This window comes from Sinocyclocheilus rhinocerous, unplaced genomic scaffold, assembly GCF_001515625.1.
Source record: "Sinocyclocheilus rhinocerous isolate Xijiao unplaced genomic scaffold, SAMN03320098_v1.1 scaffold942, whole genome shotgun sequence".
NCBI classification, from domain to species: domain Eukaryota; kingdom Metazoa; phylum Chordata; class Actinopteri; order Cypriniformes; family Cyprinidae; genus Sinocyclocheilus; species Sinocyclocheilus rhinocerous.
In genome coordinates this window covers 907092-931883 of record NW_015627890.1, presented here as the reverse complement: position 1 = coordinate 931883, position 24792 = coordinate 907092, and the positions used below count along the sequence as shown (strand labels likewise).

Genomic DNA, 24792 nt, shown 5'->3' with positions numbered 1-24792 from the left:
TAATATAATATAATATAATATAATATTATATTATATTATATTATAGAACATTTAGGCATAAATTTAAGATTTATGTATTTGAATTGCATTGTTTTCCGAAAGATGAAAATCATAAGTAAATCATTTATGTATTATTATATTATATTATATTATATTATATTATATATTTAGGCCTAAATTTAAGATTTATTCATTTGATATACATAACTATTTGCTATTTTCAAAATGCATTTATTCAAAACAATTACATTTATTCATTTAAAAAATATGAAGTATGGTTGAAATATGGCTAGCTGTGGAACAACAAGCAATATTTAGTTAGTTAACTTGTTTTTTTTATCAAAAAAATTGGGTTGATTGATGATAAACCTGGTTACTGTGTATTTAAAACACATTTCGTTTATTTGTAATATTACAGAAATCTTACATGTTTCATTTGTGTATGACTGACAAATATGTATCACATTAAGTTTATTAGTTTATGTTAAAACTGAGTGATCCACATGGATGGAATGTTTTATGTAATTATGCGGTGCATAAATCTGAAATTTAGGCAAAAAATTTTTTGTGCATTTTTTGAATGCATTTGAGTATCATGTATTATATGAAGGAAACGAACCTCTGGTTTCATAGCAGACCACACCAGCAAAGTGCTGGATGCCGAACTGTGTTTCGTACGTGTTTTTAGGTGGAATGTAGTTGGTGTTGAGTTTGTGTTGAGAGTTGAGTTTGTTCAGCATGGTGGTGTCTGTGCCCTGAAACATGAAAAAGAAAGGGTCAGCGTGAACACCGGAAGCAGTGTGTGAACGTACGTACAGTACAGACCTCACCTTGGGAAACTTGCTCTCCTCGTCGATGAGAGAGATGATATTCATGGGCTTTATGGCGATCATGTCCAAAGCGTCCTGGTTGTCTGTGAACTCAATGTGCTGCCAGTTTATGTTCTCAATGTTATATTCTTCCTGCTCCAGCTTGAAGACATGACGGACGAAGAACTGCTGCAGGTTTTCATTGGCAAAGTTGATGCAGAGCTGCTCAAAGCTGAAGGAGAGATACGACTACATGAGTCACCAAATCACAACAGCTGATCATATCAGAAAATATATAAGCACACAAGATGAGGGTGTCATATTACTAAGTATATTAATTATTATTCATTTAATAATAACTAAATTCATATATTACATAATAATTCATATATAAATTAATAAATATAGCAATTTATTTAATACATTTTTGTATATTTTTAATAAAAGCTAATAATTTTGATATTTAATATAAATTATTTACATATCAAATACTATTATTACACATTTAATATATAATAAATTAATATGTCAAAATAATTTATATATACAGTATATTTATAACTAATTAATAGTAATTGATTTTATTACATTTTGATAAAAAGTTACTTATTTTAAGATTTAATAATAATGATTATTTACATATCAAATACTATTACTATATATTACATATATAATAATAAATTAATTTATAAAATATAATAATATAATATAATGACTTATTTTAAGATTTAATATGAATTATTATTTATGTATCAAATGCTATTATTATATATTAACATATATAATAATTATTATGTATTAAATATATAATAATAAATTAATTAATAACAGAAATTTAATTTCAGTCAACATATCAAGTACAACTCAATATTTTTGTGAAGTGGGGCTTCGGAAATGATTACGTTATGATTGCAATTTATTTAATAAATTTTTGTATATTTTTAATAAAAGCTAATAATTTTGATATTTAATATAAATTATTTACATATCAAATACTATTATTACACATTTAATATATAATAAATTAATATGTCAAAATAATTTATATATACAGTATATTTATAACTAATTAATAGTAATTGATTTTATTACATTTTGATAAAAAGTTACTTATTTTAAGATTTAATAATAATGATTATTTACATATCAAATACTATTACTATATATTACATATATAATAATAAATTAATTTATAAAATATAATAATATAATATAATGACTTATTTTAAGATTTAATATGAATTATTATTTATGTATCAAATGCTATTATTATATATTAACATATATAATAATTATTATGTATTAAATATATAATAATAAATTAATTAATAACAGAAATTTAATTTCAGTCAACATATCAAGTACAACTCAATATTTTTGTGAAGTGGGGCTTCGGAAATGATTACGTTATGATTTAAAAAAAAAAAAAAAAAATCTGTTTGGATTAGACCTGGATAATTAGACCAGGAAAGTGCATTAAGTGTCATTAACCATCATTTGCACAATATGGTTACAGTATAATTAGCATTAGTATATTAAGTAGGCTATTAGGTGACTCGATATACAAATAATTTTTGTACGTGTAACAGAGACACTGTAATGTTGTGATTGTTTTCAACCTGTTAACAGTGAAGTTCTCAAAGCCGAAAATGTCGAGCAGGCCGATGCATCTCCGCACTGTTTTGAGCTCCAGGGACGGAGGCTTATAAATGGCTGCATTGATTTTCTCAACAATCCACACAAACAAGCGTCCGTATATGCCCTATGAAGCACACAGCTAGTTAGATGAATGACCTGGATCAGGTGTGTCGATGAAAGCGGGAGATGGTTTTACCTTAACAAAAGCGTCTCGCACATCCAGCGCCTGCTCAATACTCAGAGGAGTGGAAACCGTCTCTCCACGGGTTATTATGGTTCGGCTGGTCAAGCAGTTCATCAGGTCCTTCAAGTCCACCTATGAACACAGGACCAATCCAGAGTTACTGAACAAACGTCTGCTGTAAAGATCATTAACACCATTTCACACAATGTTGCTCAATGTCTCAATAATACAGAAATTTCAGCTGCCAAAAAGTTGTTTTCTTTATACAGAATCATATCATAAATAACTGATTATTATACGCATAAGAAAAAAGTCAAATAAAATTTCTCTATTTCAAATATTCATACATTTTTGTGGAAAAAGTAAAAAAAAAAAATCTGTTTCAAATATTAATAAAAAAGAATTTGTGAAAAAAAAATATATATATAATTTCTCTGTTTCAAATATTCATATATTTATATATATATATGAATATTATATTTTCAAACTTTTTTTGTGGAAAAAAATTTAATCTCTATTTCAAATATTCATAAATTTTTTTGTTGAAAAATTTTAAATATAATTTATCTGTGTATTCAAACTTTTTTGTGGAAAAAAATCTCTATTTCAAATATTCTTACATTTTCTTGCGGAAAAAGTTCAATAAAATTTATCTGTTTCAAATATTCACAGATTTCTTTTTTTGGAAAAAGTTCAATATAATTTCTCTGTTTCAAATATTCCGATTTTTTTTTTGTGGAAAAATAATAAATAAAAAATCTCTCTATTTATTTATTTATTTGTGTAAAAAAAATACAATTTCTCTGTTTCAAAAATTCATACATTTTTGTGGAAAAAAATTAAATAACACTTCTCTATTTCAAATATTTTTACATTTTCTTGCAGAACAAGTTCAATAACATTTCTCTGTTTCAAATATTCACAGATTTTTTTTGTGGAAAAAAATAAATACAATTTCTCTGTTATGTGTGTGTGTATGTATGTGTGTGTGTATATGTGTGTATATATGTATATGTTTATGTATATATTTATAAGTCTGGCGAGTAAACAAAAAATGTACTAGCCAATGGCGATTCAATTGCCAAGGTGTTCGTAGAGCGCTGGAAATATTATTTCTCTGTTTGAAATATTCATACGTTTTTTTTGTGGAAAAACTTAAATAACATTTCTCCGTTTCAAACATTCATACTTAAATCCATCACAGTAATTGTTTCCATGTTAGTCACAAGAGGGCGCTCAAACACCTGGATAATCTTGCACATACTTCTATTCGCATTCGTCAAATGTCCTATACATAACAGACTAGATTCATTCATTCAAAATATTTATTTAGCATTAATTTTATGCTAAAATGCACTTAAATCGCCATGTCGCTATAATGTCGTGATTTAGCTTCATACCTCTAATAAAACAGCGGCAGTGGTGAGATCGGAGCATCGCACGACCTCACAAGCGTCCAAATTATCATATGTGCGAGCTGGGGAGGAAGTTTATAACACCATAAGTTACTAAATACACAGTTTCAGTACTACTACAGATAAAGTACATGACAAAAGTATGTTTTGAATAAAAAAAAAAATAGAGTTTATTAGACACAGACAGCACACATACATCTGCAAGATGTCTGTTAAAGATCGCTTCATCTGGAAAACATCTGCAGTGTACAAACATCTGATAGACATCTGTAAGATGTCAGTTTTACATGCAATCATCATAAACATCTTAAAGACATCTTCTAAACGTCTATTTGACATCTGATACGAAACGTCCTATAGACGTAAATCCAGACGTCAAATAGATAAATAGGCAATAAAGCCTACATGTGCTATCAGTGCATTTGTCCAGCAAACTCACCCTCATAGTTCAGGTTGCCCATGTGCAGAATAGCGGCTAGCAGCTTGCAAATCTCCCAGTTCTCCTTGTCTGTGAACATGAGGACCTTCATGGCCGAGCGGATGTTTGAATATTCCTTCTGATCATCTCGACCGTCACAAACAGTGCAGTTTCCCTGAGTTTAGACAGCGTAGACACATGCCAGGTCAAGGTTATGAATGCAAGTACTAATATGTTAGTATATTTTGGAGACTCCAGCGAGTGTCTGCTATTAAAGATTGTCTCTGTATGTCTGATTGTGCACATGTATACTGCACACTGCAAGAACATTAAAGCATTAAAGATCATCACTCACAATAGTAAGGTAGGTGTAGTCTGTGGCTTTACCCAAGCCGAGCTTCTTCTTCTGGTCAGGCGTCATTCCTTTCAACATACAGTAGAAAATGTGGTAGTTTCTCTCATCACGGGCCTGAAAGAGTAGAGGAAAAGGTACAAATGTAAAAATCGTCAAAAAAAATATTTAATAATAATAATTCACACGTTGCATGTTGCAGTTTGGACTGATTTTGTTTTCATTGTAGCAATTAGAATAGCAGAAGTGAATACTTTCATTCATCAAGGACACATTTAGAATAATTAATTCGACTATTTCAAACAATTCTGTTCTTCTGAAAGTTCCATTCAAAGAATCCTGAACAAAAATGTGTCACAGGTTGCTCAAAAATATTACTAAACAAACATCTACCATGAAGATCATCAAAGATATTTGCTCAAAGTTTTGCAATAATGCAGAAATTATGTTTCATTATACAGTATCATATAATAAATAACGGAGAAATGTATCATCTTATGCATAAGACGGAAGTAGAAAGACTTATTTTTTGTGGAAATAGTTAAATACAATTTCTCTGTTTCAAATATTCATGCTTTTTGGCCCTGTAGAAATCCATCGTAGTAATTGTAGTACAGTAGTAACAGTACTTAAGTTACAAGTCAGCATTAAATTGATCAAAAGTGACAGTCAAGACATTTATAATCTTACAAAAGATTTCTATTTCAAATAATTGTTAGGGTTAGGGATGTGAACTTTCTATTCATCAAAGAATCATGAACAAAAATGTATTACAGTTTCCACTAAAATATCGTGCAGCACAGCTGTTTTCAACATTGATAATAATCAGAAATGTTTCTTGAGCAGCAAATCAGCATATTAGAATGATTTCTGAAGATCATGTGACTGGAGTAATGATGCTGAAAATTCAGCTGCACATCTCAAAAATAAATTACATCTTACTATATATTCACATAGAAAACAGTTATTTTAAATTGTAATAATATTTCACTTTTTTCTGTATTTTTGATCAAATAAACACAGCCTTGGTGTACATGAGACTTCTTTCAAAATCGTACCAGACCCAAACTACTGATTCAGACTCAAAAGAATTGGGATTCAGATTTGTTACCTGTCGACACACTCTGGATTTCTCCAGAAGGTACTGCTCGATCTTTGCTCCCTCTATGGCTCCTCTTTTGTTGAAGTGGATGTCGATGTATTTCCCAAAGCGGCTGGAGTTGTCGTTACGGATGGTTTTAGCGTTCCCAAAGGCTGTGTGGTAAAGTCATCAAACCAATCAGAATGTAATCCGCACAGAGATGTGTTTCCAGAGCTCAATCCCTCCACAGTTCTCTTACCTTCTAAGATGGGATTGGCCTCCAGCACCTGCTGCTCGATCCAGGAGTGCTGCCCGCTGATAGCAGCCAGAAACTGCAGGATCAGCTTGGTACTTTCTGTTTTTCCTGCTCCAGACTCACCACTGACAGGGAAATAAACACTGATGAACATACACAGGCTCATCTTCAAATCTTCTTCTACAACACTTTTTTATTCAACAGCGTAGAACAGGGACATCATCTTGAATGTATAGACTGTGGTAACCCTCAGTTGTAAAAAGTCTTGCGGGATTCACATGCAACATTCATATACTTTGTTTATTTGGAGGTCCAGAACAACCCATATCCCATAACTCTAGCCCGAACTCTTTTCTTGAGCCTAACCATAAGCCTTCCTTTATCCCTGACCTTAAAGGGTTAGTTCACCCAAAAATGAAAATTAGCCCACAAATTACTCACCCTCAAGTCATCCTAGGTGTATATGACTTTCTTCTTTCAGACGAATCCAGTTGGAGTTATATAAAAAATTGTCTTTGATCTTTCAAGCTGTTTAATGCCACTCAGCGGGTGTTGCATGCATCAGTCCAAAAGAACTTAAATAAAAAGCGCCCATCCATAAAAAAAGTGTCTCACACGGCTCCGGGTGTTGAACAAAGGCCTCCTGTAGCGAATCGATGCATTTTTGTAAGAAAAATAACCATATTTAAAACGTAGCTTGAAAGATCAAAGACAATTTTTAATATAACTCCGACTGGATTCGTCTGAAAGAAGAAAGTCATATACACCTAGGATGACTTGAGGGTGAGTAATTTGTGGGCTAATTTTCATTTTTGGGTGAACTAACCCTTTAAGGCCAATCCTGATCCCGACCCGACCTTACCTTTGTCATTTTAAACCTAACCTCAACTTTGACCTCACTTCTACTAGTTGAAAGTACAGGAATATTTTTGAAGGTGCCAGTGCTATTTTAGAATTATTTATATACGATTATAGTCATTATTAATTTTTTTGAATTTGAACATATTTTTAGATTTTCAGTTTTCATTTTAGTTTACGTTTTAGTCATTTTGTCACAATATGTGCTTCTGTGATTTTTATTTATTTATTTAAGATTTCTATTTAGATTTATGTTTATTCCAGGTTGTCATTTTAGTACTTTAGCTTTAACTAATTTTATTTTAGTTAGTTGCTAATGCAACATTTCTCATTTTCATTTCATTAAGTAATAAATATTTAATTTGAGCATTATTTAATTAACAAATTTTTTTAACAGTTTTAGTTTTACAATTTTTTGTCTTTGTGATGACCATAATGATTAACACAAATATCCCATTATTTATCCCAATAATATTTATTCATTCATTATTTTTTCTGACACAATAGTTCTGTATTTATTTATCTGAAATGGTACTGAATAAAATAATTATTTTATTAATTATTTATTAAATAAAATAATAATTATTAATCATTATTATTTAATAAAATTACATCTAAAAATTATATAAAAATGATTCTATTTTATAAAAAAAACTTGACCCTCTAACACTAGCACTCTCTGTTCTATTTCTATTCTATCTACTTGTTTTCGTTTTATTTATTATAAAAAAATAACAACTTGACCCTCTAACACTAGCTCTTTCTATTCTATTTCTACTTCTTTTCTTTTAATTTATTAAAAAAACCTGACCCTCTAACACCAGCATTCTACATTCTTTTTCTGTTCTATCTACTTTTCATTTTTTTTATTCATTATAAAAAAAAACTCGTCACGACAAAAGCGTCTGCTAAATGACTAAATGTAAATAATAACTGATTATATTAATTATTATACTTATTTTAAGTTGCCAAGGTATTTTAAGTTTTCATCTAATAATTATATTTTGTTTTATTTTAATACAATAACCACACTGACTCAAGGGCACTATGTGGTGGCAGCTGAAAAAACGTCTTCTGGAGTTTGAACCTGTAACCTTTAGATATCCAGTCCAGATCCTAAATAATAGATAGGCAGGCATATGTCGTCCCATGCAGCACTCACACTGAACGCTGCTCACCTTATGATGCAGCACTGGTCTTTGTTGTTGCGTTGCATGTTGAAGTAGCAGTTGTCGGCGATGGCGAAGATGTGTGGAGGCATTTCTCCGATCTTCTTGTTGGTGTAGAGGCGAATCTGGTCTGCCGTATAGATGGGCAGCAGCTGATACGGGTTCACAGCCACTAAGATGGACCCGGTGTACGTCTATGAAGAACACAGAAAGAGAGCTGAAGCAGACTGGAGGAACTTTTATTGTGTTGACTTTTAATGCAACATTGACAGTTCAGAGCATGTAGAGGACATGCAGATATCATCATTCATGTTATAACACAAGACAGATATACTGGTTATGGGACACGGCGAATGAAGATGACATGAGAGGAGATGCACAGGCGACTTGCTTTTCGTGGGTGCAGTTACAGTGGGATGTATCAGTGTCCTGTTACCGCAGACCTCACGGCCATGTTGAAATGCAGCACCGTAATGAAAACACACTCGTTCTGAGTCAGGCAATGAACAGCGAGCAGCCGTGCGCATGAGTACTTACCCGACCACCACAGTTAGTCTTCATACAGACAAAAACAGAGATGAGAACATAACCAGAGCAGATCAACGAGGACAGTTATTAAAGATTAAAACAGCCAGATAAAGCCCTTAAAGATTTAAATCATGGAACAGACCAACAAATTGTTTTTGTCTTTCTGATGACCATAATGAGCAACAGAAATATCCCTTTTTTATCCCAATTAATAATATTTACTTATTTAATTAATTAGACACAGTAGTTTTGTATATAATAGTTATTTATATATAATTATCTGTTATTTATCCCAATTAATATTTTTTTATTATTATTTATGTATATTATTAATGTTTTTGAATTTTATTTAATTTTTTTATTTTTTACTTTTTAAAAATATTTTTGAATTTTATTATTATTATTAATATTACTATTAATAATAAACTAAATAATAAAATTAATAAAATTATTTTATTCAGGTCCACTACTTTGATCAGTTACTCAATGCCATTTCAAATTGTTACTATATACTAATATATATTTTGTCAAATTAAATTTTTATTACTATTATTAGTATTATTTTATTAAAATAACAATTAAAAATAATTATTTTATACAAATCTGCTAATTATATCAGTTACTATATACAGATATACTAAATACTAGTTAGTATATATATTTCTTGAATGAAATAAAATTATGATTATTATGAGTATTATTAATATCATTATTATTATACTCATAATTTATTTCAAGAAATAATTATATGAAATAATAATTTTATTCAGGTCCACTAACTTAATCAGTTAGCATGAATGTTACATTATGTATTATATAATACTATATTAACTAAAGATATGCTATACATGCACCTTCAGTAGTATGGTGTAGATCAGAAGGAATGAGCAGCAGAGCTTACATAGATGAGATGTTCTCTGTAGCGGATGAGAAGGTTCCGGAGGATTCCCGCCTCGTTCAGATCCCCCAGTCGAATCATGTCCTCCACCCCGTGGATGGAGGTGGGGTGCATCGGCTTGATGTTGGGGGCATTTTGCGGAGAGATCCAGTGTTCCTGAATTCATAGATTCAATGCGACAGAAAACACACAAATCCCACCAAAGAGCTTCATAATAATTATTAGCTATTCATGAAATAAACATATTATGCAATGCAACAAAACATGACTGATCAGCCAGAAGAAGAGCAGCCTTCAGCTGAACAGACTAGGAATGATATTTATGATCAATAACGTACACTTCCTTCGTCATCCAGGACTTGGATCTGACCAGAATCACAGAGCTTCACCACGGCTCCGATCGGGACCTCAAATTCCCCACCCGTCTTCAGGTCCAGCCAGACATAGTCGCCCTGAAACACAATTCAGATCATTAAACATCACATTACTTGGTCATTATTTGTAAATGACATTAGTCTGACTGACGTCATCACTTCATTCAAACACTGTGAGACGATGACATCATCAGTGCGTGACCTTTAACCCTGATCACTTGAAGTACCAGCACAAGTCTCCTCAACAACATTTACATTTATGTATTTAGTAGACACTATCATCTAAAGAGTTTCTATCATTTAAATTACAATACTTATAATATATATATATATATATATGATATATATGATAAATGACACACACACACACACACACACATATATATTTAAAATGGTATTGAGTAACTTGGTAAAATTGTATTGAGTATATATATATAATATATATATAATCAAAAAATTTAGTGGACCTGAATAAAATAATTATGATTAATTATTTTATTAATTATTTCTGTTGAATAAAATAATCATTCTTTCTCATTTTTAAACATTAAGAAAATTCAAATAATAATTTTAATTATAAAAATGTATCAAATTATAAAATTTCTACAAACTATTCTCTCTCTCTCTATATATATATATATATATTTACACAATTACTACTAATATTAGCTTGCATTTTGCAAATTATCAAATGTATATATATATATATATATATATATATATATATATATATATATATATATATATATATATATATATATATATATATATATATATATATATATATATATATATATATATATATATATATATATATATATATATATATATATATATATATATATATATATATATATATATATATATATATATATATATACACCCTCTATATATGTTCTCTGGGTAGAAATCACGGTTTTATGCAGGTCCATTAATTTGATCTGTTAATCAATATTATGTTATGTATTATATACTAGTAATAACTACCTAACACTTGAAATAGAAACCAATTCAATTTTGCAGTTGCTTTTATCAAAGCGAATTACAATAGAGGAACATAAGCAATTCAACAAGACAACAAGACTGAATAATCATGAGGATGATGCAGACACTGAACTTTAGCACTTAGTGTTAGATGCTAAATCAAAATGAATTAAAAGTGAACGCCTGGCACCAAAATACTTAAAATAAATCCAACAAGAGCTCCAAAACACAGTTTCTCCAAATCAAACAAGTCACAAATATGAAGCATTTACACACACACACACACACACACACACACACATGTTGTACCGGTAACAGAGTGGTGTGTTTAACCACAGTGTTGACATTTCGTAGTAAGGCCCACTTTGCCTGATCCTTCTCGTAGAGTTCGACGTAATCCCGACGCTTGTACATCCTCGCCAGATCAAACCCTAAAACTCCAGCCCGAGAGCGTCTGATATACACCCTCAAATACACACACATCCACACGCTCGCTTCCTCAGCATCAAATCCCTCCGTCCAGCCCTCCAGAGACCCAGGATTTCACAGAAACCGTTTCCTTCCAGTCCACCAGCGGGATAAAAATAATAGTAGCGACAAAAACAGTTGTCTGCACGACGTCCTGAAACACACAAACCTCCTTAAAAAACCAAATCTGAGGCCCAAAGCTGGATCATTCCTCTCTGTATCTATTGCTCCGTTCCTTTGCTGGCACTTTCTTGCTCTTTAGGTTCGTTTTCATCAGCCCTGACCGTACTATGTCCCCTTTACTCCTGCTGGTGTATATGGTGTGCATTAGCGTCTGGAAGGGTTGGTCAGGGCATTGGGTGTGGAGGTGGATCCCCTGATAATATGGAGCTTTTTAATTAACTAAATATCCCCAAAGGCAAATCAATCCAGGTAGAGGGAGAACCCAACACCGTTTGGCCGCAGCTGTCACGTCTGAGAAGGCCGCATTGCCAGCCAGCGCCGCTGATACAATCCTAGCAACGACACACGGATGAATAATTCATGCCAAGACAACAACTGCATTGTTCGCTCACTCCTCCTTCTCGCTGTCTTTCATTATCAAACCTCATAACAGACTATCAGAGGATAAAACAAGAGCACGATGGGAAAGAAATGTGCTTAAGCATTCATTAAAAAGCAAGACTTCTAAGTGTGGTGTGCAGAAACTAAGATGCTTTAGGTCAAAGGTCACCAAACAATATCAGTTCCTATCAGACTGCAAACAATTTCTCTAATATTGTCATATAATAATAATTATAATAATAATAAATAAAAATGTAATTCAGAAGTGGTACAACAAAAGAAGTTTGGGGTCAGTAATGTTTTTGTTTTTGAAAGAAATTAATATTTTTATTCAGCAGGGATGCATTAATTTGATCAAAAGTGACAGTAAAGACATTTATGATGTTCCAAAAGATTTCAATTTGAAATAAATGCTGTTCTTTTGAACTTTCTATTGATCAAAGAATCCTGAAAAATAAAATGTATCACGGTTTCCACAAAAATATGAAACAACACAACTGTTTTCAGCATTGATAATAATCAGAAATGTTTCTTGAGCAGCAAATCAGCATATTAGAATGATTTCTGAAGATCATGTGACACTGAAGACTGGAGTAATGATGCTGAAAATTCAGCTTTGATCACAGAAATAAATTACATTTTACAGTACGTTAACATAGACAACAGAGATTTTAAATTGTAATAATATTTCATAATTTTACTGTATTTTTGAGGAAATATTTAAATGCACACTTGATATGCATAAGAGACTTCTTTCAAAAACATCAAATTTACCAACACCAAACATTTGAACAGTAGTGTCTATGTATTCACACATGAATCACAATCATAGAAAATAATAAAACAGCTCAATGAATCGTTCAGTCAGCCAGGTTTATAATGCGTTTAGATTTTCAGCACCCGAACAAGTATTTTTTTAATCATTCGTGATTCTATAATGGACAGTCTCTGGGAGACTATTTTGACTAGAAGGTATTAAGGCTGACAACTTGAAAAAACTGCACTGAATGTGCCTCAAATGTCATTGCAACACAACATACAGACTCCTGAAACAAAGCTACGATTGTTCAGATCATTTAGAAACTGGAGCTCTAATTTAATACCCCTGCTATAGATATGAGCGCTTCTTCTATTGAGTCAATGGTGATTCAGTTCAAAATGAGATAGCAGTGGACATTTCTAGCCGCACAGGAGTGTGAGACTGAGACTCAGTGCAGGTAAATTATTCAGCAAGTGCGAACGATCAGCTCGATGTGCAGTAACAACACGAGTGACGTTTGCGTTAGTTATATAGACGCATTATCACCACACACAATACTGCCGTACTACAGTTACTGCTATAGGTGTAATAGAGAGGGAGAAAATACAGTACATGGATGTGTGTCATAAAACACTCTGCAACCTAATCTGAGAGATATTAGTGAGCGGCAGTACACGGAAATAAACGCAGCACTTTAAAACAACCAATCAAAACAATCAAAAACAATTAAACCAAGTAGCATACATTTCCTAACTTATTGATAATGTTGATCAAACTCCATTGAGTTCATGTGAGCTCATGTCTACATGTAAGATCTCCCCCTTTTGGCAACAACTGGTCATATGTTCTAATATTGCATGCATGCGCTTTGCAAAAAGGAAATATTCTGAATTTGTGATTTGAGGCGAGTTAAAAACATTTAGAAATGAGTCTATCCAAAGCATAATGTTAAACTAGATTTTTTATATTTTCTGGGAGTGCAAAACTTGTTAGCATGTCCCATTGCTTGGTGGTTGGTTTTTTTTTTGTATTAAAAAAAATTGAATAAAAAAAATGAAAAATGAAAAAAGCACCAAACAAAATTACTAACACTTTTAGTAAAATGTTAATAATATTATTAGTAAATGTAGTTGTATATATTTAAAAAATGAATAAATAATTGAAAAATACAGTGAAGGAAGGAAGGAAGGAAGGAAAGAAGGAAGGAAAGAAAGAAAGAAAGAAAGAAAGAAAGAGGATGGATGGATGGATGGATGGAAGAAAGAAAGAAAGGACGAAAGAAAGAAAGAAGGATGGATGGATGGATGGATGGATGGAAGAAAGAAAGAAAGAAAGAAAGAAAGAAAGAAAGGACGAAAGAAAGAAAGATGGATGGATGGATGACAGACGGACGTACGGACGGAACGAACGAACGAAGGACGGATGAAAGAAAGAAAGAAAGAAAGAAAGAAGGATGGATGTATGGATGAAGGACGGACGGACGAAAGGACGAAAGAAAGGACGAAAGAAAGAAAGAAGATGGATGGATGGATGGATGGATGGATGGAGGACGGACGGACGGACGGACGGACGAAAGAAAGAAGGATGGATGGATGGATGGATGAAAGAAGGAAGAAAGGACAGACGGACGAAAGAAAGAAAGGACGAAACAAAGGATGAAAGAAAGAAAGAAAGAAAGAAAGAAAGAAAGAAAGAAGGATGGATGGATGGATGGATGGATGGATGGATGAAAGAAAGAAAGAAAGAAAGAAAGAAGGATGGATGGATGAAAGAAGGAAGGAAGGAAGGAAGGAAGGAAGGAAGGACGGACGGACGAAAGAAAGAAAGGACGAAAGAAAGGATGGAAGAAAGAAAGAAAGAAAGAAGGATGGATGGAAGAAAGAAAGAAGATTAGGCAAAGGTCAAACAAGGACAGATATTTTATGTATACTAGAGGACAGCTGGTATTTCACTGCAACCGTCATTAAAACGCTGCCAAATGTTCCGCCTCAGAGCACAGTGTCATTGCCAAACTGTGACATTACCACATAATATTCATAAGACATGCCAAAGCAATTAAACCACATTTGCATTTAACCCATAAAACACTCTCCTCACAAGCAGTTATTCTGAAACAGTGAAGCATGGGTTATGAAGCAGGTGCTGCTGGTCTCACAGTGTTCTGTTAGCTCCGCCCACTTTCATTCTCTTTGAGTGGGTGGAGAATGAAACGGATGATGTCATTGGATGGGGGCTTAAATGACTGAAATATGCACCTCAGACTGGAATGCATTCATTAATCAGTGTTGTTATTGTTAACTAAAATTATTAAAATTTTCATTAAAATACTAAAATAACACTGGTAAAAAAAAAAATACAGCCTGTCCAATATCAAAAGTTAAAAAATAAATAAATAAATAAATAATTATATTTTGCATAAAGTAAAGCCTATTAATAAACCATTAATATTTAATGCATTGTGAGATTATTTTGACAGCAATTAAGCACATTGTTCACCTAAATTCTCATTCTCATCTCATGCTTTTGTTGTTGTTTTGGTTTTTTAATGGTAATTAAATTATATTGTTTAAATGACGTGATTTTTTAAAAGAAAAAATTAAAGTCAGTACAAGAAATACTACTTTGGTGTATTAAAAATTTTACAATTTAAATGTATTTTTTCACATTACAGCAATAAGAGTTACAGGTAAATGTGCATAACTTTCATTAAATTATGTTACAAAAAAACAGGCTTCATTTTTCTTCATGCAAAATATCATTTTTATTTTCCCCTTAAATTTTTTGGGTGAAATATCACCTGGAAAACTTTCACCTTTTACAGTTTCTCACTCACAGGCAATCCCACTATTATGAAATAATTCATTCGTGCATCTCTTTGTGTGCCACAAACACCCTCAGCAAATTAAATGTCCTATTTGCAACTCAAGCATTGCGATCTTTAAAGCCCGGCCTTACCTGTACTAATGTGGGATACCTGTAACTCAGTTTGCGTGTTTTCACATCCCGTCCCTGTGCTCTGGCTCCCTTCATCTCAAACCCACTGTCCAGTTACAGCTCACCTCTCGCTTCAGTCTGCGCTCTTTAACGGGACAGAAATCACCCCAGCGCTTGTTCCTCTGTGACAGACAGAGCCGGATCCTCGTACCCCTGTGAATCTATGAGCCCGTGAATGACCACATCCCGCTCCTGAAAATGAGGGCCTGTCAGCAGCGATTAGAGTCACAGAAAGCCAGATGAGAGCAGCTCTGTGTTCGGTGTTCACCAGAGCCAATGGACCAGCAAACTTACAAAATAACCTTCAATAACCCAGCAAAAACAACAAGTAAACTGGACGTGATGGACGCGGAAGAGTTTAGAGCACACCAAACATTTAACACTTTGTGTTTGAGCAGACATACTGCAAGGAATCCTATAAACGGGGGAGACCGGGGCTAGTTGTCACACAGAAGATGTTATGGTCTTTATCTTTTCAGCCAAACTTCCAATTACACAAAAATGCTTGTTTTCTCTAGCAATGCATTGGATGGATGGATGGATGGATGAAAGAAGGAAGAAAGGACAGACGGACGAAAGAAAGAAAGGACGAAACAAAGGATGAAAGAAAGAAAGAAAGAAAGAAAGAAAGAAAGAAAGAAAGAAGGATGGATGGAAGAAAGAAAGAAGATTAGGCAAAGGTCAAACAAGGACAGATATTTTATGTATACTAGAGGACAGCTGGTATTTCACTGCAACCGTCATTAAAACGCTGCCAAATGTTCCGCCTCAGAGCACAGTGTCATTGCCAAACTGTGACATTACCACATAATATTCATAAGACATGCCAAAGCAATTAAACCACATTTGCATTTAACCCATAAAACACTCTCCTCACAAGCAGTTATTCTGAAACAGTGAAGCATGGGTTATGAAGCAGGTGCTGCTGGTCTCACAGTGTTCTGTTAGCTCCGCCCACTTTCATTCTCTTTGAGTGGGTGGAGAATGAAACGGATGATGTCATTGGACTGGGGCTTAAATGACTGAAATATGCACCTCAGACTGGAATGCATTCATTAATCAGTGTTGTTATTGTTAACTAAAATTATTAAAAATAGTTTTCATTAATTGAAATAAAGCTGAAAAAAATATAAATATTACATGAAAAACTTAAATTTGCAAAAGCTTAACAAAATTTAAATTTGGCAACTAACAGAAATAGGTTTAAGTTGAAGTACTAAAATTACTAAAACTGAAATAAATATAAATTAAACCTAAATAGAATATTTTTTAAAAATGACAAAAGCATATAATAAAACTACTAAAACTTACCCTAAAATGAAAATGAAACCTAAAATAAAATTAATATATATACCTCGTACCCCTGTGAATCTATGAGCCCGTGAATGACCACATCCCGCTCCTGAAAATGAGGGCCTGTCAGCAGCGATTAGAGTCACAGAAAGCCAGATGAGAGCAGCTCTGTGTTCGGTGTTCACCAGAGCCAATGGACCAGCAAACTTACAAAATAACCTTCAATAACCCAGCAAAAACAACAAGTAAACTGGACGTGATGGACGCGGAAGAGTTTAGAGCACACCAAACATTTAACACTTTGTGTTTGAGCAGACATACTGCAAGGAATCCTATAAACGGGGGAGACCGGGGCTAGTTGTCACACAGAAGATGTTATGGTCTTTATCTTTTCAGCCAAACTTCCAATTACACAAAAATGCTTGTTTTCTCTAGCAATGCATTGTATGTTCTTTTGTAATTGCTATTACACAATAAAACTTCACTGACATGTTAATAGATGAGTCACTATATAATGAAGACAGGTTTAAACTATTTACAGGACAAGGGTGTTTTCTTTTTTCATAAATATCAGATGGGGGCAAGTTGTCACTTATGTTTTATATTATGTAATTTCTTACAATGGATTAATTGCATTTTTATTTTAGCCAAAACAAAAGACAATTTTTGAAAACATTTACTTATTTATTTTGCCACAATAGATTTATATATAATAATTATTTATTTGAAATGGACCTGAATAAAATACAAATTATTTGTTATTATTATTTAATTTCATTTATTATCTTATTGTTATTATTTATATTTTATTAAAATATTTATTTATTTGATTAATTGTTCGTTCATTCATTCAGTCAGTCAACTGTTACCTTTTTACATTTTTATTTTATTTTTTTTCATGTTTCATAAATTGTTTTTACTGTTTAAATTTACCTTAAAATGCATTAATTTGCCAATAATATATTTAAAATATAGATATGTTGGATGGATTTTAGAATATGGATGTTTCTTTACTTCTTTTTTTAGTAAAGAGCAGGTTTCTATTGTGACAACTTACCCCATGCTGTGTGACAACATGCCCTGCTATAGGAGTGACTGTATCTTTTTTTCCCCCTTCTTGTTTTTGTCTTTATCTGTGAAAAAATGTGATGAAAAACCTTTAAGGTTACTCAAAACTTGAGATTATTCACTGCAGCGAAAAGTGTGACAACTAGCCCCGGACTCTGCTGCATGATGTTCAGCAGCAGTAATGAGATTCAGGCTTTGAACCGGAGAACATCATTTACTTATTTATTTTGCCACAATAGATTTATATATAATAATTATTTATTTGAAATGGACCTGAATAAAATACAAATTATTTGTTATTATTATTTAATTTCATTTATTATCTTATTGTTATTATTTATATTTTATTAAAATATTTATTTATTTGATTAATTGTTCGTTCATTCATTCAGTCAGTCAACTGTTACCTTTTTACATTTTTATTTTATTTTTTTTCATGTTTCATAAATTGTTTTTACTGTTTAAATTTACCTTAAAATGCATTAATTTGCCAATAATATATTTAAAATATAGATATGTTGGATGGATTTTAGAATATGGATGCTTCTTTACTTCTTTTTTTAGTAAAGAGCAGGTTTCTAATGTGACAACTTACCCCATGCTGTGTGACAACATGCCCTGCTATAGGAGTGACTGTATCTTTTTTTCCCCCTTCTTGTTTTTGTCTTTATCTGTGAAAAAATGTGATGAAAAACCTTTAAGGTTACTCAAAACTTGAGATTATTCACTGCAGCGAAAAGTGTGACAACTAGCCCCGGACTCTGCTGCATGTTCAGCAGCAGTAATGAGATTCAGGCTTTGAACCGGAGAACATAATCTCTCATTCATCACAACATTAGAGGGTCTTTAGCAGCAATGAGCAGTGTAGAAAACAACACAGACTCAACTCGACCCGCAAGCAACTTACTTCATCAGAGGAGCACTAATAAACAAATAACAAGATAAAAAGGACACACAACAATGCAGACTGACATATTAATGAAGCCAGAGGTTAGAGGCTGGCGTATAGCATATGTGTGTAGCACTGAGACCCAGATCAGATTAGACATAATCAGTTAACAGCATTTACGTTCTGCGCTCCGCTGAAGCTGCTTTATTTCTGGAGCGAGTCAATGTCAAAGCAGTCAGGTTTCCATCTGACCTCTACAGGCACCACAGATCAACACTAGTTACTTATAAAATACAAATGAATCTTTCAAAATATGTAATGAGTAATATTTCTACTGTTTAAAGTTTGTTCTTGATTTAAGATGATCAGTTTTAGACAGTAATAAATCTCTCTGATAAAGAAATGATCCAAAACACTATCACACAGGCCGTCAGATTTCCGAGGTCCTGAGAGTTTGACCCTGTGTGGTGGATCGGGATATTTCGAGTGTTTATGAAGACGTAAGAGTGTTTTCTGGAGTGAATGATGAGTGTGTACCTGCTGTAGAATGACCATGACTGTGCTGTTTGTGTTTTCTCCTGGACATCAGACGTCTCCACACCAGACCCTGACAAACACACACACACACAGATTATTAGTGCTACAGAAATACACTCATACAGTTTGCTTATCAAAACATACTAATCTGCCAACTTTCTGAATGTCATATTTCCTGAGAAACACATGCACTTGATGAGTGGTAAGCGCCATAAACAGAAGAGTTATTTTTTACACTCTTGGTGAGAACTATATAATAAATAATATATTTTTTTATTTATTGCGCTTTGATGTGCCAACTTTTTTCTTTTTGTTAAATAAGAAATTAATAATCATCATGTGTTTTCGTGGTTTGTGGTTGAGCTTTTTGCCTGCTGGACGTGCGCACTTTTTGTCTAATATCTAATTTCACTGTACAGTTTTATTTTAATTTAAATGTAAAATGTAATTTTATTTTACACCATAGCTTTATTTTATTTGTCAATACTATTTGTTTACTCCATTTGCACTATAACATTTAATTGATAAATGTTATTATAAATATTATTGTTTTACTTTAATTTTACTTATTACATTGTCAACACCAATGTGTACAGCTGATATAATCAACTTACAATTATTGCAAGTTGTCACCATATTTTTTATTTTATTTAAATTTTTTTACATACATCACCAAATATTACAAATATTGCAAGGAGTCTTTTAATTAATATGAGGTCATAAGCCTGCATGTATAAAAATGAATAATAAGAATTAGAAAAATATTTAAATGGAGTGCAGCACGTCACACTGCAGGACACTGAAGTTACTATAGTTAACATTTCATGTCAACTACTCAAATACACAATTTTTGCCTTGCACATTAAATTGAATTCCAATATATAAACTAGCGCGCACACGCACACACACACACACACACACACACACACACACATGCACACACAAGCACACGCACACACACACACCACGCACACACACACACGCGCACGCACACACACACAAGCACACGCACACACAAACCCACACACACACACACACACACACACAAGCACACGCACACACAAACACACGCACGCACGCACACACACAGTCATTCTGTACTAGACTCTCAGGTCTGGTCCGTGTTTCATCATTGACTGCAGTCATGCTGATATAATAACTGTTATTCAATGGGACACACAACACTGAACACAGACACCACTGCTGATCCTGTTCCACAGAAACAAACTATAACAACAGCAAAAACACCAGCTGCAGATTAATGTGCATAAAAAGAAAACAAGACAATAGAAGCAGTAAACATTCCCATGCTAAATTATTCAGCCGTGAACGACCTGCCTCACATTTCCTCTATTTAACTTCCCTTTGACAACAGCTGACCTATGACCTCCTGAGAAACAGAAGCTCCTTCAGATATCTTTACCAAGACACTACAAGAATTTTATAATATTTCTTTTCAAATTCCTTCTGAAGCAGATGTGAACTCAAGCAGGTGTGTATATTTGTGCATTGTGTTATTTTAGTGTCACTGAGATACCATTATGGTTTTTATTAATATTTTAAATATTTTTATACTTTCTAAATTCATAAAAAAATTTGTTTTTGTCATTTTTATTATTTATTATTAATTTTTATTTCAGTTTTAGTTTTAGTAATTTTAATACATCAAGTTCAACTAAATGAAAATCAGAAATGTTTCCTTGACAAATAAAATAAAATAAGTTTAAGATTTATTTTATTTTTTATTTTTTTTATCTTATATCTAATTTTTTATGGTTTTAGTTTTTGTTAACTAGAATAACTCTGCTCCAAACCTCTGGTGTAGTTTTAGCTGGTTAATCTGGTCCGGACACGCAGGGCGAGCAGGATGAATGTGCTGAATAGAGTGCCATGCACATGGACATTAATATTTTACTGTCTAATTAAACCAGTTGACGTCTGGGAATAAAGACTGCACAGTCTGGATGCAAGGGACAGGAGGGAGAGCCGGGATACAGGTTAAACAGACTAATAAATATTAGTGTGTGTGTTGAATTTAAATTAGTCTGTGTGTTGAAGAGCAACACATTTCTTCAAATTTCCCTCACAAAAGTACTGTGGTGATACCATGGTATCAAATATCATGGTACCATAGTACTGAATGATGACCATATTCATGAACCACAGTATTTATACGTTAAAAAAATATCTAAAAATATAAAAATAATACTATCATCAATATTAAATAACACAAAAATATAAATAAATATATTTAAATAAATAAATAAAAATAAATAAATAAATGTCATTTGACATTTTACATATGTCAAAAAAAAACAAAAAAAAAACAATAATAATAAAATCACTCAATCAATAATTTCAAACTTTGATGTCCACATGTAATGGCTGATGCATAAAAGCTGAAAGTACCAAAATATGTTTAAAGCTCCCTCTAAAATTAATCTTACTGTCATTGACGTTAAAAAAATTGAGATGCAGGCCCTCTTGTTTTGGGTGAAGGATATGTTTGATCAACATGTACAGTAAGGATCAGACCAAATTAAGAAGTTCTTAGTCCAAAATCCACAGGGATCCGATCTGATTCCTGTCCTGACCAATGACAGCACAGATTCAAGCAGCCCAAAATACAGATGAAGTACTATATGTAATCCACAGCCAATCTGTAGATTTATCTTTCACGGTTAATGTTTTTAACCAGTTAATTGATGAGGTTTTTCAGACTGGTACATTAACCTCAAAGAACACTCTTTCACTGCAAAAAGTGGATTACTATCGATCGGTAAGGTGGAAATATGAATTTGAATATCTTCTTGATAATCTCACGTTAACACATAGTACATAGACTATTCATTACATACATACAGTACATAGCCTACAATTACACTTAATAAAATATAGGCTATACACAATTGCTTTTCTTTCATTTTTAATCTTGAGCAATATTTAATTATGGAAAAATATTTCTTGCTTAGAAACGTTTATGCATGTTTCATTACTTTTTTTGAGGCAGTTCAATCTCAAGAGAATAATATAATACTTATAACTTATTACTCATATTTTCCAGATACCTGTAATCTTAATCTTATACAAAATAAAATAAAATCTCTCATGCATTACATGTATAACCAAACCCAGTCAATAGCCTACACTTAAATGCTAAAATTAAAGGTAAATAACCTAAAGAGGTAGATGATAAAAAGTATTTTACTTACATATGACATTGAGTCGGATGAATACCGTATGTTCTTGTATCCTGGTCGAGCTGAATGGCATCGTGTTACCATGAGTTTTGTTTTTGAGCGTTAAATGAATGAACGTCACGGAGCGACACCGCTCTGAGGCACGCTCCCATCAGCGCGCACTCATCAGCTCGCGCTCATGTTTGCAGACTGAGCGACCGTGAACGCGCGTTCCCTTGCTTCCTCTACCGGCTGTTTTTAGGGAAATTAAGTTAGGATGCGGTCTGATCTCCACAAAAACCTATTTAGCATTTACGTCTAGTCTACAAATTATGAAGAACTGCATATTATACATTTTCAATGTGAATCACAAATTTCTCAGTGACCGAGCAGAGAGCTCTGCTGGCTCTCTATTAATGAAGCCAATTAGCTACTGTAGTTCATGTTACCAAACATAAATGTCAAAAGTTAGCGGTTAATCTTCTGCTTAATATATATATATATATATTTGTATATATAACTGAAATAAAATTAATACAAACTGTACAGACATTTAAAAAAATAAATCAATAAAAAACTAAAACTAAAAAAACATGACAGAATGTAAGCCTTTAAAATTTAAATGGAAAATAGAAAAATAAAAACTAATTCAAAATATTGATAAACTGTAATAGTATCTCAGTCATACTAAAATAACACTGATACTAAACTACAGATCAGATTTGGGTAATTTAGACTGAAACAATTTTTATTTGATGATGATAAATAAACTTTTTTGCATGCACTAAAATAGATGTCTTTGCACGTCGGCTTAAAAGTAAATGTAAAACTTTAAAATTAAAATGGAAAATAGAAAAATAAAACCTAATTCAAAATATTAATAAAACTACATTACTACCTCAATAATACTAAAATAACACTGGTACTAAAAAATGTTTTTAACCAGTTAATTGATGAGGTTTTTCAGACTGGTACATTAACCTCAAAGAACACTCTTTCACTGCAAAAAGTGGATTCCTATAGTCATACTGGCTTCAAATATCAGTGCATTATTAATTAGATGTTACGGTCACTTTTTGGCAAAATAAACTCCGTTAGAAAGCAAAATCTGACTAGCCAGAGGACAAACTAAATGCTGAAATGCAAGAAAAACATGCAAAGCTCACCATCTGCATCTCGTCCTTGACAAGATACTGTAATTTAGCATTCATCAGACAAAACACTCCAATTACACCGAACACAGCTCATCGAAACTCACATATCTAATATACATCTGATAGAAAACGGTGTGTAAAGGCCAAGAACTCGATGCTTTGGGAATAATGCAGCTTTCTGTGAAAAATGTGTGAATTTAGCTGGACGTTATTAGTAAAATGTAATCACTATATCATGTTATTTACAGATTTACTGGAATATATCACTACATTACTACCTCAATAATACTAAAATAACACTGGTACTAAAAAAAAAAAAACTTTTATTCTTTATTTATTTTTATTTATTCCTACATATTTATTTTTTAGTACTCCAAGGAGTACTCTTTAAATACCACAATATAAAAATATGGTAATTATCCAGTACCATGGTATTTACTGTAGTGTCTGCTACTATCATCATCAGTGCTCCTTTGAAAGGGAGATTGTTACCTTATTTTACTATAATTGATACACATTTTAAAATAATTAGTAAAAATATTATAGTAATACACAAAACAAAAATATAAATAAAATTATAAAAATACACATACATTGTAAATGATAGATAGATAGATAGATAGATGCTCACCTCAGTTCAGGAAAGTCTGTGTTCTGTGGGTTTCAGGTGAGCTGAGAGGATCCTCACAGGTGCGTCAGATGAAGAATGAGTGTGGATGAGGAGGACGGGCTCGTGTGAGACACCCGATGACTGTGACTCTCTCATTCACAGCCACTGATCCTCACAGCGGAGGGAGGGGGCAGGACAGACACGGGACGTCCCGAGTGACAGGAGGGAGGAGGAGGAGACTCCGCAGTGGGGCAGAGAGCATGACAGGTCACACACACACACACACACACACACACACACACATAAAGAACA

At 32.6% G+C, this 24792-nt stretch overlaps 1 protein-coding gene across 1 annotated transcript in view; it reads right to left on the bottom strand.

Moving 5' to 3' along the window:
• The window catches only part of myo7aa (myosin VIIAa), a 51458-nt gene extending 26886 nt beyond the window's left edge, over nucleotides 1-24572 (bottom strand). The window contains exons 1-14 of the mRNA XM_016547453.1: nucleotides 24502-24572; nucleotides 19538-19607; nucleotides 9945-10058; nucleotides 9610-9762; nucleotides 8190-8374; nucleotides 6157-6278; nucleotides 5928-6070; nucleotides 4820-4933; nucleotides 4486-4639; nucleotides 4032-4108; nucleotides 2644-2763; nucleotides 2429-2571; nucleotides 831-1041; nucleotides 620-755 (exon numbers count right to left, since the gene is read on the bottom strand). Of these exons, the coding sequence (XP_016402939.1) occupies nucleotides 620-755; nucleotides 831-1041; nucleotides 2429-2571; nucleotides 2644-2763; nucleotides 4032-4108; nucleotides 4486-4639; nucleotides 4820-4933; nucleotides 5928-6070; nucleotides 6157-6278; nucleotides 8190-8374; nucleotides 9610-9762; nucleotides 9945-10058; nucleotides 19538-19555 (1690 nt within the window). The 5' untranslated portion in view covers nucleotides 19556-19607; nucleotides 24502-24572. The remainder of the gene's footprint in view (nucleotides 1-619; nucleotides 756-830; nucleotides 1042-2428; nucleotides 2572-2643; nucleotides 2764-4031; nucleotides 4109-4485; nucleotides 4640-4819; nucleotides 4934-5927; nucleotides 6071-6156; nucleotides 6279-8189; nucleotides 8375-9609; nucleotides 9763-9944; nucleotides 10059-19537; nucleotides 19608-24501) is intronic.
• Nucleotides 24573-24792: the final 220 nt, after the last annotated feature.